The 13,514-nt window shown below is 51.8% G+C and overlaps 1 protein-coding gene across 1 annotated transcript; it reads left to right on the plus strand.

Annotated features, from left to right (window-relative positions):
• Window positions 1–223: 223 nt before the first annotated feature.
• On the plus strand, window positions 224–10,248 carry PLA2G12B (phospholipase A2 group XIIB). Its single transcript, XM_030951250.1, has 4 exons — window positions 224–461; window positions 6,103–6,191; window positions 7,318–7,483; window positions 10,130–10,248. Exons 1-4 carry the CDS (start codon window positions 224–226, stop codon window positions 10,246–10,248), a joined length of 612 nt encoding a protein of 203 aa, XP_030807110.1.
• The last annotated feature ends 3,266 nt before the right edge of the window (window positions 10,249–13,514 follow it).

Below are 13,514 nucleotides of genomic sequence, written 5' to 3' on the forward strand. Positions count from 1 at the left end.
GGGAGCGAGCGTGTCCCGGCGGGATTGTGCAAACTCCCAGCTCGTGGAGCTGAACCCGCTCCGTATCTCGGCGCTGCACTTTGCACCCCGGCTGCCGTGACCTCAGGCCGGCTCCCCGGGCAGGATTAAAGTCCGGGCAGAGCGGTGCCGCTGCCTCCTGCCCGGAGCAGCTCATCCCCGCCGCTGCTGCCCCTCTGCCCGCCCGGGGCTCACCGCGCTGAGCATGCGGCTGCTGCTGCTGGGGGCAGCGCTCCTGTGCCTCAGCCTGCGCCCGGGCCACGGCTCCGAGGAGGCAGCGCCCGACAGCCCCGGGCCCCAGGACTCGCAGGCAGCGTCATCCTATTCCGACTGGGGCATCGACGCCATCCGGGATGGCTTTGAAACGGTCAACAGCTACTTCGACTCCTTCTTGGAACTGCTCGGGGGGAAAAACGGAGTCTGCCAGTACCGGTGCCGATATGGTGAGTGAACCTCACTGCTGCTGCCTCCTCTCTCCTCGCCCTTTCCCCTCTTTCCCTCTCCTTCCCTGCGGCCACGAGCAGCTCCTCCTACCCAGGAGCTGCCTCCGGCAGTGCTCGGGGTCACAGCTTCTGTGCCAGGGCCAGCACAGGGACACCGGGCCCCCTTCCCCAAGAGCGGCCGGCTCTGCAAGGCACCGCCATGGGCGCGCAGGACACGGGAGGGAGGATGCGGCTGCTGCTGACAGGGCACACACAGGTACCCAGGCTGCCAGGGCACACAGGTACCAGGGCACACACAGGTACCCGGGCACACAGGGCACACACAGAGATACCCGGGCACACAGGTACCGGGGCTGGCAGGGCACACACAGAGATACCCGGGCACACACAGGTGCCAGGGCACACACAGGTACCCGGGCTGTCCCGCTGCCCGGAGCCCGGCACAGCACAGGGAGGGGAGGCTGAGCCAGCTGCCCTAATCTCAGCAACCTTCGGAGCGTCCTTATCCAGCCGCTGTGAGCTGGCCAGTGCCGCGGGCTGGAGGAGGAGGAGATAACAGCGGGACAAACCAGACGTCACCGTCACCGGGAGGAGCCCTCAGTGCTCGAGGCAGAAGGAGGCAGCTCCTGCTTGCTTTGGACTGCACTTTTTGGTGGTTTACCAGAAAGGATTAGTTTGGTTTGTCTGGGGATGAAGGCCCCCAGGACCTCCCCCTCTCGGGGAGGGCAGGGCAGGGGACAGAGCTGGGGGGCACAGAGCTGCAGTCTGTGGGGTGACAGGGCTGTCACCAGGGCACCTGTGGGAACCACCAGCTTAGGAACCAGCCAGGAGCGTTCCCACTGATTGTATCCTCTCCTCAGCCTCCTACAACTGTCCCACAGCAACGCCTTGTCCTGTCACCTCAGCCTGCCCAGCCCCAGCTGCCTGTCAGCCCCCTGCCCCACAGCTTCACCCCACACCCGCAGTGACCACCTGGGAAAGATGCTTGTGAGCACAGAGGGATTTCAACCCCTCTCCTCCCCAGGGCATTGTTTTGCACAGACAGACTCAGTGCTCTGGGGAGACCCCACTGACTCAGTCTGTCTGGATCCCATGGACCTGCTGCTCCTCCCAGGCCAGCAGCCAGGGCACTGGGACAAAGGGATGCTGCAGGGCTGGGACCTCAGCTCCCTGCCAGGGCAGGAGGTTAAAATCAGTCTGAAAGTTGCTGGTTTTGGTTTTGTTTCATAAATAATGTCACAGAACCATAGAACAGGCTGAGTTGGAAGGGACCCATCAGGATCATTGAGTCCAACTCCTGGTCCTGTGCAGGGCACCCCAAGAATCACACCTTGTGCCTGAAAATGTCCAGACACTCCTGGAGCTCTGGTAGCCATGGCACCACTTCTCTGATGAGCCTGGAAGTGCTCCCAGTGCTCAACCACCCTCTGGGTGAAAAACCTCTTCCCAACACCCATCTAATGTGCATATATGTGTCCTCCCCCTCCTGCCAGCTCTGCTCCCCAGGCCCCACACTGAGAACAAACAGGGAGCAGCAAGCCAGGAAGCTCAGCCCCATGGGATGGAGGGAGCCAGGTACCCCAGCCCACCACCACAGCCCCACAGTGGCCCTGCTCCCTCAGCCTGGGGGTCCCTCAGCCCTCTCTGCAGCAGCTCAGGAGGGCCATGTGTGTCCCCAGTGCCTGGAGGAGGTGACCCCCAGACCCCCCAGCAGCCAGGATGAGCCCATCAGGCAGCCTGCCCCACATTCACGGTGTGGCAGCCCCAGGCCAAGTGTGTGACAGCCTCCCAAAGGTCCCCACCAAGCTCCAAACTTAGAGCAGAAAGGGATTTACCCTCCTTAGTGTAGAGACTGAAACCCCTGGCAGTGGCTGGGGCTGCAGTGTGCCTGAGGCAATGCTGATATTCAGAGCTGGTTTCAGGGAGCCTCAGGACTCAGCACATCGTGCAGGAGTTACTGCTTTGGGACACATCCAGAGGGCTCTCCCTGCCTGTCCTTGTGCACAGCATCCCCAGAGAGCAGCACAGATCCCTGCTCACACCCTGCATCTTACAGGAGCAGTGCTTTACCTAGACAGGAAAACAAGCCCATTGTTAGCCCAGTTCATGAACAGCTCATTAATCACTGCCTGAAGGAGAACACTTCTGAAATGCTGCCCACGTGGCTCCAAGGGGCTTGCTGGACCCTTCCAGGACCATTTGTCCTTGCTAATCTCTGGCACAGACATTGCAAACTGGGAGTGGAGAGGATGCTGGGATGCTCCCAAACCAGTGAGATCCAGTCCTTGCTCAGAGGGATGAACACAAACCATCTTTGTGCTGAATCAGGGCCTGATTGCTTTTTCTCCCCCGGCATGAAACAAAAATTATTCCTTCTACTTACTTTCATTTCAGCCAAGAGACACCAAAAATAGCTTATTTTGCCACAGAAAAGGTCAGGACTCACCTGTGATTGCCACATCCATCTTCAGCTGAGCACGTGGCTGTTCCAGCTGCAAGGATCTCCTGATTTTTCAGCAGCTACTGAGGTCTGAACACAACCAACTTGATGGATGGCTCCCTTAAATCAGGACATTAGGGTTACACTAGCATTTACTGGCAAATATCCTCCTGCTTACAAAGTCTCACCGGGCATCTCAGGGGAAACAAAGAGCCTGAGCTGGGAGTGAAGCCCTTGTGGCTTCCTCCTGGCCAGGCAAGACTTCAGTTCTCTGCTCAGCACTTGGTCCTGAAGGGCTGCAGAGGAGGGGGCACCTCCAGGCTGTGGGAAAAGAACCTCCAAAGCCAGGATCTCTCCAACAGGGATGGATGTGTGCAGCACCTCTGCTCTGTCCAACAGGGCTGGATGTGTGCAGCACCTCTGCTCACTCCAACAGGGATGGATGTGTGCAGCACCTCTGCTCACTCCAACAGGGATGGATGTGTGCAGCACCTCTGCTCACTCCAACAGGGATGGATGTGTGCAGCACCTCTGCTCTGTCCAACAGGGATGGATGTGTGCAGCACCTCTGCTCACTCCAACAGGGATGGATGTGTGCAGCACCTCTGCTCACTCCAACAGGGATGGATGTGTGCAGCACCTCTGCTCTGTCCACAGGGATGGATGTGTGCAGCACCTCTGCTCTGTCCACAGGGATGGATGTGTGCAGCACCTCTGCTCTGTCCACAGGGATGGATGTGTGCAGCACCTCTGCTCTGTCCACAGGGATGGATGTGTGCAGCACCTCTGCTCTGTCCAACAGGGATGGATGTGTGCAGCACCTCTGCTCTGTCCAGCAGGGATGGATGTGTGCAGCACCTCTGCTCACTCCAACAGGGCTGGATGTGTGCAGCACCTCTGCTCACTCCAACAGGGCTGGATGTGTGCAGCACCTCTGCTCACTCCAACAGGGCTGGATGTGTGCAGCACCTCTGTTCTGTCCACAGGGATGGATGTGTGCAGCACCTCTGCTCTGTCCAACAGGGATGGATGTGTGCAGCACCTCTGCTCTGTCCACAGGGATGGATGTGTGCAGCACCTCTGCTCTGTCCAACAGGGCTGGATGTGTGCAGCACCTCTGCTCTGTCCAACAGGGATGGATGTGTGCAGCACCTCTGCTCAAAGCCTGCCTGCCTGGGGCACACAAACAACAATGGACCACCCAAAAGTGCAAGGAGCCCTGAGACCATCCATTCACCCAAAAATACCCTCAGCTCCCCCTGCCAGTGTCCCAGCACTGCAGTGCCTGAACCTCCTGCATTGCCAGCAGCTGCTCCAGCCAGCTGGCTGCTTTCCAGCCTCTTGGAACAGCTACAGCAGCCCGGGGGCATTAAAATGCATCAGGGAAACTCAACTTCAGTTCTAGGGCTGTGGCAACAAGGCAGTGGCCTCAAATCTATCTTCTTGTCTGTAAGGATGGGCAAGCAATAAATGATAACAGGAGAGCTGAGTCAATGCTTGTAGAGAGGCAGGAATGCCTGATATTCCTGTTTTGCTTTTGCTTTCCTGTTACCTACAAAATAACATGTGGGAGAGAGGTTAATTGTGGTGCCTTGGACTTGACCTAGCTGAGAAAGAGTGCCAAGGGGCACTTTATAAGTTTTAAAGCACTGTTTTGCAGAGGGGAGGGGACAGGTTTCCTACAAGGGCTTATCCTGAAGGCAGTTTGATGTTTTGTGGATCAGCACAATCCTTATTTATGTGAGGGTTTTTTTCCTCAGGACAGCTTTCTAGAAGGTATCATAATATTTCTATTATAATAGCTGTGGCTTCAGCTGAATTGAAGATCTGGAAACAGCTGATTTTTGGCTGGGAACTGGATAATGCAGGTAGAACTGGATAACTGGATGATCTTAAAGGTCCCATCCAACCCAAGCCATTCTATGATCTCCACATCCCCAAAAGTCTCACTCCTACTCAGACTTGCCATCTTAACCCATTAACTGTCAGTGTGCTGCAGGAACAGAATTTTTACAACCAATATTACAAGCAAGACACTCAAATTTGACTCCATCCTGCAAAAACCACAGCGGATTTTGAACTTTCCTCTGCCTCCTGCATCAGTTCAGGAACATTTGAATTCTGAATCCCAGTTCCAACTCCCTTCCAAAAAACCATCAAGGCTCTTTTGGAAGGGGAAAATTGCCTGTTGGCATCTCCCAGCTGGACAGCATTTCAGTTTGTTATTTATTTGTAGCAAATCTGTTATTTAAGCAAAACAGCTCTGGCAAAGTTTAATTGAGAGAGTGCTGGGAACACTCCTGCATGAGTCCCTCTGAGGCTTTTGGCTGCAAGGCCTTCCCAAGGGCACAGCAGATTCATGGCTGAATTAACCACTGGCATTTCAGGTACCTGAACAGAAAAATGGGGAAAATGTCTTAAATAATTCCTGGTGCTGACAAGAAGCAAGAAGTGGAAATGGAGTTTAAAAGAACCCAACCCTGCCTTGAAGGGCTGAATTAGATCCATTTTATGTCTGTATAAATTCTCCAGCCGTGCTCAGGGAAGCAGGAACTTAACCCTTGATGTGACTGGCTTCAGAAGGCTCAGCTCACACGAGTTTTTGTTGGAGCATTCCCACAGTTTATGTTTTCCCAGAGCAGGGACAGCACCCAGGGAATGGCTGGAGCTCTGTCAGGGCAGGGTTAGGCTGGATATCAGGAAAAGGTTTTTCCCCCAGAGGGTGGTGGGGCACTGAACAGGCTCCCCCACAAAAATCAGATTAAAATGCTGCTGGAAGGTACTGCTAGAGCTGGCTGTGAGCTGGACTCCTCCTGCACTGGGTAAATAATTATTCACAGAGGGAGTTCTTGCTCCTTTATGCATATTAAGAAGCAGACTGAGGAAGGTGCAGAGATTAAAGGAATAGAAATGATTTGCAAAACGTGGCAGGGCATCAGCATGGGCAGAAAATGGACCAAGAAGACTTGCTCAGAGCAAGATCAGACATGCAGGGTCAGGCACAGTTTGGGGACACCCACAGCACACCAACAGTCCAGGAATGAGCTGAGGATAGAAGGAAATCCCCTTGCTGAGCTAGCAGTGTAAGCAGCAGTGTTTGGGGATGCAGACCAAAGGGGAGTGCCTGTCACTCCTTGCTGTTTGGACCCAGCCTTGGGAAGATCAGCTTTCCTAACCCTTGTCCTGTCTTTTCTTTCCCAGGGAAGGCTCCCATGCCACGGCCTCACTACAAACCCCAGGAACCCAACGGCTGTAGCTCCCATTTTCTGGGGCTCAAGGTACCTGAAAGTGCATGTACTGTCCCACCCACCAAGCCCACAGGATGCAGCTCTCCAGCACATCACCAGCTCGTCATTCTGGGCAAGGAAAAGGCTGGGCTGGGCTGGGCAGCTCAGTGACAATAACCTGTGTGCACACAGCAACACCTGAGTGCATCCTCCACACCTGCCCCCCACCTCTTCCCACACTTTCTGCCTCTGCCGAGCACTGAATGAAACCCAGAGGCTTTAATAGTGCACCTGCTTGTTATCTTAGAGGCAATTAATGAACATATTGGAATCACCAGGAAAAGCCTTCCCAGGAGGCTCTCAGAGCAGGGATTCCTATTTAGCTCATGCATTATTGCTGCCCATGGAGTCTGCAGCAATTAGGCAGATTCCTGCTCTGACAAACCCTCTCTTTGCAGCCCATTTTTCATGTTAGGTTTAATTCCTGAAATTATTTCACTGCAAGCCTTGTGGGCATTTCTGTGGTGCTGTCTCTGTACCCAGGCAATCATGAGTGCAATGAAGGAACAATTCATCTCCTAAATTTTACATGAGGAAGGGCAAAAAGAGGAATAATTCATAACAAGCTAACAAGTCCAGTCTCTCCAGGAGACAGGTCTTCTGCCTCATCAGCCCAGGGTCATTAGCTAAGCTCACAGGGAGCAGAACTCCCCTGACCATGCTGTGTTTATCCTTGGCCTCAAGTGCATCTCTGAGAAATAAGGCATTACAATATTTATGGCACGTTTATTAGGCCAAAAAGCAGGACCTTGTCGGGTTGTGGGAAAAAGAGGAAAAGAGAAAAGGGGCCTTTGCCACTGTTGGCAAGGACCTGGACAAATGCAAACTAGAAAATGGTCATGGAGGGGCTGTTTCCCACCTCTCTGCCAGATGCTGATTCCCTGGGACACAGAGATGAGAAGGGAATGTGACGTAGCCTGTACTGAGCCTACACCACTGACACCACTGGGCTGTTCCCTCACCCTTCTTCAGATGGTGAGGGAGCAGCACACATCCCTCCTGCTGCCCTGGCTCTGAGGAACAGCTTCTGGAAAAGGAGCCAGCTGGGCTCTGCAGCACCTCACCCGTCACAGCTGTGTGAGCCTGAGGCCAGGAGCCAACCAAGGGACACCCCTTTTCTCTTTCCCAGCTAGACTTGGGCATCCCTGCCATGACCAAGTGCTGTAACCAGCTGGATGTTTGCTATGACACCTGTGGGGCCAACAAGTACCGCTGCGACGCCAAGTTCCGCTGGTGCCTGCACTCCATCTGCTCCGACCTCAAACGCAGCCTGGGCTTCGTCTCCAAGGTGCAAGGTAGGATCCTGCCTCACATCCCCCGGGCAGGGAGCCTTTCCTTGCCAGAACTCTGCAGTGGGGAGCAGCATCTCTGTGCTGCACTTGTCACAGGTGGGTGAGAACACAGAGATCTGCCCCCTCTGCCACACACCTCTGTCCCAAGGCTGGAGATCTATGGTTATTTGCATGTAGAAAACATTAAAATGTGTGAAAAAACCCACAGACAACCCTGGAAGTAATTGGATGCACTCCCAAACAATTCAAACATGGGCAGGAATCCTGTCAGGGGAGGGAGTCCAGCAAGAGAGAGTAGGGTTAGGAGTAGTATTGTGTTCAGTGACGGGATTTTGGTCCATGCAGTTATTAGGGTAGACAGCTTTAGGACTTTGATTGTGTTTAGGGTGAGGAAAATGGTTGCAGTTATTATAGAGTATAGGTAGAAGCTGAGGAGGGTGAGTTTAGGGTTGTAGATGATAATGATTGCTATTCAGCCTAGGTGGGAGATGGAAGAAAAGGCCAGGAGTTTTTGGATTTGTGTTTGGTTGAGTCCTATTCATCCTCCCAAGGCTGCTGAGAGGATAGCTAGGATACTTAGGAGTGTGGGGTTTCCACTCCCACTAATTTCTCCAATTAGTTGGATGCACTCCCAAACAATTCAAACACCTTCATGGGATACCAAAAAGCCTTCCAGGGCCAGTGAGGCACACACTGAAACCTGCACGTGGCCAGGAGCCAGTAAAACAGAGAGTGCCCAGGACAGGGCTCTCAGGGATCTGGTCACAGATAAGAGATGGTGATGGCACCAGGGACACACCAGGCTGGGGGCGGCTGAGCCACTGCAGGCAGCTCTGGATGGCTCAGAACTGCTAACAAGCTCTAGTGATGGGCCAGCAGCTCAAGTGGCACCCTGGTTTTGCCTAATTTAAAAAGCCTCAGCCTGCAGGTCTGAGAAGAGCTTTTTGGGTAAGCTCTGCTGATGCCCTGCTCTAAGGTATCCTTAAATATGCATTTGTTTTCCAAAGGTGCAGCCTGATTAGGACACATGGGAAGCCTGCATGACAGCAGTAGATGTCTGCAGATAGCTTCCTACCTGGTCACAGAAAAATGCATGGAAATGGTGCCCAGGCCAGCAAGAGAAATCAAAGACATGGACAGAAACAAAAGTGCTACAGGCTGAGCACAGCCAATCTTTCATGGTCACCCTTATTAACGGCTCCTCACACAGCCAACTTCTTCCCATGTCTTCAGATTTGCCACTTTTTCATATGGTTCCTTCTTGCTCTCTGCTTGCAGCAGCAAAGCAAGCCTAGATCCTGGGGGTTAAGGTGGAGCAGAGCCCACACTCCTGGGCTGAGCCAAGCCACCTCCGCCAGGCAGGAGTAGATTCCTCCATCTCTGTGTCCTGGCTCCTGCAGGAGGCACAGGTGACACCAGTGAGCCTCTGAGCCACCCTCCCCTCGCCTTGGGCTCTGCAGATCCTGTCCCCAGGGCTGCTCTGAGCAGCTCCTGCCACAGCCCTCCTCCTCCACAGCCATCCCAGCTCTTATCTGGCATCCAAAACCTTGCTTTTCCCACTGACTCACCACAGCCCCTGCAGTGCCTGCCAGCTCAGCAGCCTCCCAGGGAACAGGAGCTCTGAGGTGCTTGGAGAGGCTGAGATAAGAGAAAACAGTCCCCAAGGCAAGGCTTTCCCAACTTCATCATGCATACAGCTATCAGGGTTGGTGCCAGTAAATAAACCCTAAAGATTTACTATTAACCTATTTATTTACTGACAAGCCCTTTCAGGGTTGTTTTTTGGGATGAGGAGGGGCTGGTAGCCAGGCAGTCAGCTGCTCCAGCTGCTGTAGGATTTTTCATGCTGGCTGGCAGCTGGCATCATAACTCCCAAAAAAGCCCAGAAAGGTTGGTTAATAGTGGCTGTAGGCAAAACTCAGTGGAGAAGGAGTAATGTGGAGGCCTCCTGGGAAATCTGTTTGGTAAACAGTGCTGTTTGCAGAGCCCCAGATAATCCATCAACTAGTAGGGCCTCAAAGAGGCAAGAAAGGAGGGGTTTAGGGGCAGAGAAATTAGTGCCACCCTGGGGAGAAGACGTGGCCACAGCTCTCTTCACAGAGAGCAGCAGGCACAATTTTTCCAAAGGATTTTTCCAGGAGAAGGCAGTGAGAAGCATAGAGAGAAAAAAACAATTCTTGTCTCTATTCAGTGCTCTTGTTGTTTTGCACATGTGGAATGTGTTATGGAGATTATTTACCTAAAGTGATTTGTTAATTGGACTGATGAAGGTTGTTTTGATTCTTTGACCAGCTGGATCTAGGTGTGTCATGACTGTCTAGAGACAGTAATGGGTTTTTCTTTTCTTTGTAGTACAGTATTTCTTTAATATAGTTTTAGTATAGTATTAGTGTAATATAGTATAGCTTCATAGAGCAATTGTTCAGCTTTCTAAATCATGGAGTTAGAACACATTATTCCCTACACTGGAGTCACCCTGCATCGATAGGAAGAGAGAAGAGAACCTCAGGATTTATAAAAGTGCAGTTCTCGGAGAGAAAAGAACAGCCCACGCTTCCAAAGGCAAACCCCACAGAGCTCAGTGCAGGGCTAGGGCTGGGGTGCTGGGACTTGCCTGTCCTTACCTGGCCACCCTGTCCTTCTCCACAGCCTGTGAATCCATGGCAGACACGGTGTTCAACGCTGTCTGGACCCTGGGCTGCCGGCCCTTCATGAACAGCCAGAGGAGCGCCTGCATCTGCAGCGAGGAGGAGCGCGATGAGCTGTGAGCAAGGGCAGCCTGCCAGTGTCTGTGAGCCCTCTGCAGCACAGAGACTCCTGTCAGCTCCTGTCAGCCTTGGGACAGGCACCTGAGCTGCTGGCAGTGCCCTCTGCAGCACAGAGACTCCTGTCAGCCCTTGGGATGGGCACCTGAGCTGCTGCCAGAGCCCCTCTGCAGCACAGAGACTCCTGTCAGCCTTGGGACAGGCACCTGAGCTGCTGCCAGTGCCCCTCTGCAGCACAGAGACTCCTGTCAGCCTTGGGACAGGCACCTGAGCTGCTGCCAGAGCCCCTCTGCAGCACAGAGACTCCTGTCAGCCCTCGGGAGGGGCACCCAGGCCAAGGCATCCACAGCAGCCTCGGGGCAGGGCAGGGCAGAGCCAGCCCATGGACAGAGGGCAGCTGTCCCTGCTGCCCATTGCAGATGCAGCTCCACAGCCCCACTGCTCCTTCCCAAGCCCACAGCATCCCGTGCCAGTTCTCTCCAAGGCAAGCAGGATGCAGTGCTGCTTATAAACACAGGACTTACCTTAAATACCTACTATTACCTCCCTCCACCCTGTAACTCTCTAATTTGCAGTGCAAGGCAGTAGGTTTCTGCAATCCTTGTGAAACTCCCAGTCCATGGGTATGCTATGTACATTTTTGCACCCCTGGTGACAGACTGAAGAGGGGTAATTTGCTTTCAGTACACTGCTCACACCCATCCCTGACACTTTCCATCCTGTCATTACACGCCCTGACAAGCCTGCATATTTAAATACTTGGTGGACCCTAAACTGATTTAGGACATCTGGGAATTTCTTAAGCATGAGTTAAGGAGAAGGGCTTGAGGTGTTTGTGGGACACAATTGATATTCAGGACCAGATGTGAAATCACAGCCCTCTCCCCAGTCTCAGGAGAGGAAGCCGCTTTTCTTCTGCCAGTGTCATCCACATCTATTTAATTACTTTTCTCCTATAGCATTTAACAAAGCTTTGCCCTTAGGATCCCTTGTCACACAAAATGGCTGGGTATCCACCTCCATCTCTTGCGCAAGCAAAACAGGAGGCTCACAGTGGACTTGGATGAGATATTCTAAATTCTGGAGCCTTATCTGTCAGGTGACAGGACTTATGTGCTACCTCTGTGGGGCTGCTATCAGCAGCCTCAGACATCATTCCTTCTAAAATGTGGTTAATACTCCCATCTGTTATGGGGAGCTTTTGTTGCATGCAAAACCAGAATTTAAAGTGGTGCATGGCATTTTGCCTCCACAGAACATTGGCAGACAGCTTTCAGCTGGGTTTCTTGTTGGAAGGAAGTTGTTACTGGGTGTGTGCATGCCACGCCACGTAAATATTTCAGCGGCTCCTGCAAACATATTTATGGTTATGTTCTTCCATCTGCCACAGAGAAGTTAAGGCTGCAAAAGGGTGATTTAACAAGAGTGGAAAGAGTCTGTCTTGGTTGCTTTTCTTCCAGTTTAAATGGGTTTAAAATGGAGCTATAAATTATTTAAGCCCTGTTCCTGTTCCTGCCAGTCATCTTTGCCTTACAGTGAACAGCAATGAGACGTTCAGCTGGCCCCAGGTGGGCTGGAACAACAAGAGCCCCCTGGTACCCAGACCAGGAAAATGGAAGTGACTGCATGAGGTGTACTGGGATGTCTTCCATCACAAAGGACTTCAACACTGCTCAGATGTAATGACAGCCTTTCCTAGCTGGGCTAATGCCACTGGAGAGGGAATTCTGCATTGCTGAGGTTCACTGCTCTGTCAGAGCATGAGGCTGGACAGACAACCTTGATCATCCAGCAAAGAAACACCTACTTTTGGCTAGGGATGGGAAGGAAACATTCCTCATTCCAGACACTGCCCAAACTTTGTATGTTGTTGGTGAAATAGTGCCTGTGGCCAGTTTAAATGTGAACCTATCCTATAATTGAATGACAAAAGAGAATATCTATATTGTCTACGTTCAATAGCTGACTGCATGGCAAATATCTTAAATTATCTTACAGTTCAAGTGATATCAGGTTAAAGCCAAGCAACTGCTGGCAGGTGATGACATACACTGGAGAAATCAAAGGGTTCTGAACAAAATCTCTGTACCCAGACACTGATGTGCTGGAGACGTCGCTAACATAAATCATCATTTCTCCCTGCTTTCAGACCACCATTGATCCCAAAACCCTAGAGACTGCTGCAAGCAGGCCAGCCACTGAATCAGTTCATTTTTCACTGTGCTAATCTGAAAAACTCCACCAGCAGCTCTACATGGAAATATTTGAACCTTCAAGTGGCGTCAGTGACTCTGGCAAAGCAGCAGGTAATCCTGTGCAGGAGCAAACCAGAGCATGAACCCCGTAAAACTGCAACCAAACTAAAAACTGCTTCCCCTCCGTGCCACTCCTGCTATCCAGTGATGTACAGCCATGGAAGCAGCTGATCACAGCTGATCACAGCATTCTCCAGGGTTGCTGCATGAACCTTGGGTCATCCTCAATTCCACCCTGCTCTGGACACAAAGACACCGCTTTGCTCATCCCGTGGCTTTCTCTTGACTTTGTGCATTGGCAGGATTGCTTTCAGCTGCAGAGTGGAAAAGCTGCTTCATGTGAATTTATCAGGAAGAACCAAATAATGTGCACAATAACTGAAATAAGCCAAGAAAGGAACTTCTCCCTCCATCACTCCCCCTACATCTCTTCTATATAAACAAACAAGACCAGTTGATTCTCCAGAAGGCACCAGATAATTAATTTCATTTCCCAGCTCTTGTTTTATCAAAACAAATATATTTAGCGGAGGCTGCCTGAACAAAGTGACAGTGGGAAACTGCCCCTGTGGTCCTAATGCAGATGTGAATCAGCAGAACAGCAATCCTAGGAGAAGCCTTTTTCTTTTTTTTTTCTTTCACATATGGTTGGATAACACACAGAGTATCTTTCCATTTATACCTACTTATCATCATAGAAATATTTTTGTTTACTCTAACACACTCATATGTATTTCCAAGATTGGAAAAGCAGCCACGAAGCTATTTAAAAAAATTATTAAACTCTCAGCCATTAAAAGTTCATTCCTCACTGGAATCTCACTTGCCAGAACAAATAAATCTGTGAAATAGGTTGAAATGTTTGAGGTGATTTGTGACTCCTTTCTAAATGGTCCCTTCAAATGGATTCCCCTTCCATTTGAGAGCAGCAGCAAATTTTGGCTTTTGCAGCAATTTGGCTGCTCCAAGCAAAGCAGAACACAGGTGAAGAAGCTTGGGGGCTTCCAGCAGACC

The sequence above is a fragment of the Camarhynchus parvulus genome, chromosome 6 (assembly GCF_901933205.1).
Source record: "Camarhynchus parvulus chromosome 6, STF_HiC, whole genome shotgun sequence".
NCBI classification, from domain to species: Eukaryota; Metazoa; Chordata; class Aves; order Passeriformes; family Thraupidae; genus Camarhynchus; species Camarhynchus parvulus.

Coding starts and splice junctions, on each gene's coding strand:
- PLA2G12B (XM_030951250.1), top strand. CDS start 224: ATGCGGCTGCTGCTGCTGGGGGCAGCGCTCCTGTGCCTCAGCCTGCGC. Junction 462..6,102: donor CCAGTACCGGTGCCGATATG/GTGAGTGAACCT, acceptor TTTCTTTCCCAG/GGAAGGCTCCCATGCCACGG. Junction 7,484..10,129: donor CTTCGTCTCCAAGGTGCAAG/GTAGGATCCTGC, acceptor CCTTCTCCACAG/CCTGTGAATCCATGGCAGAC.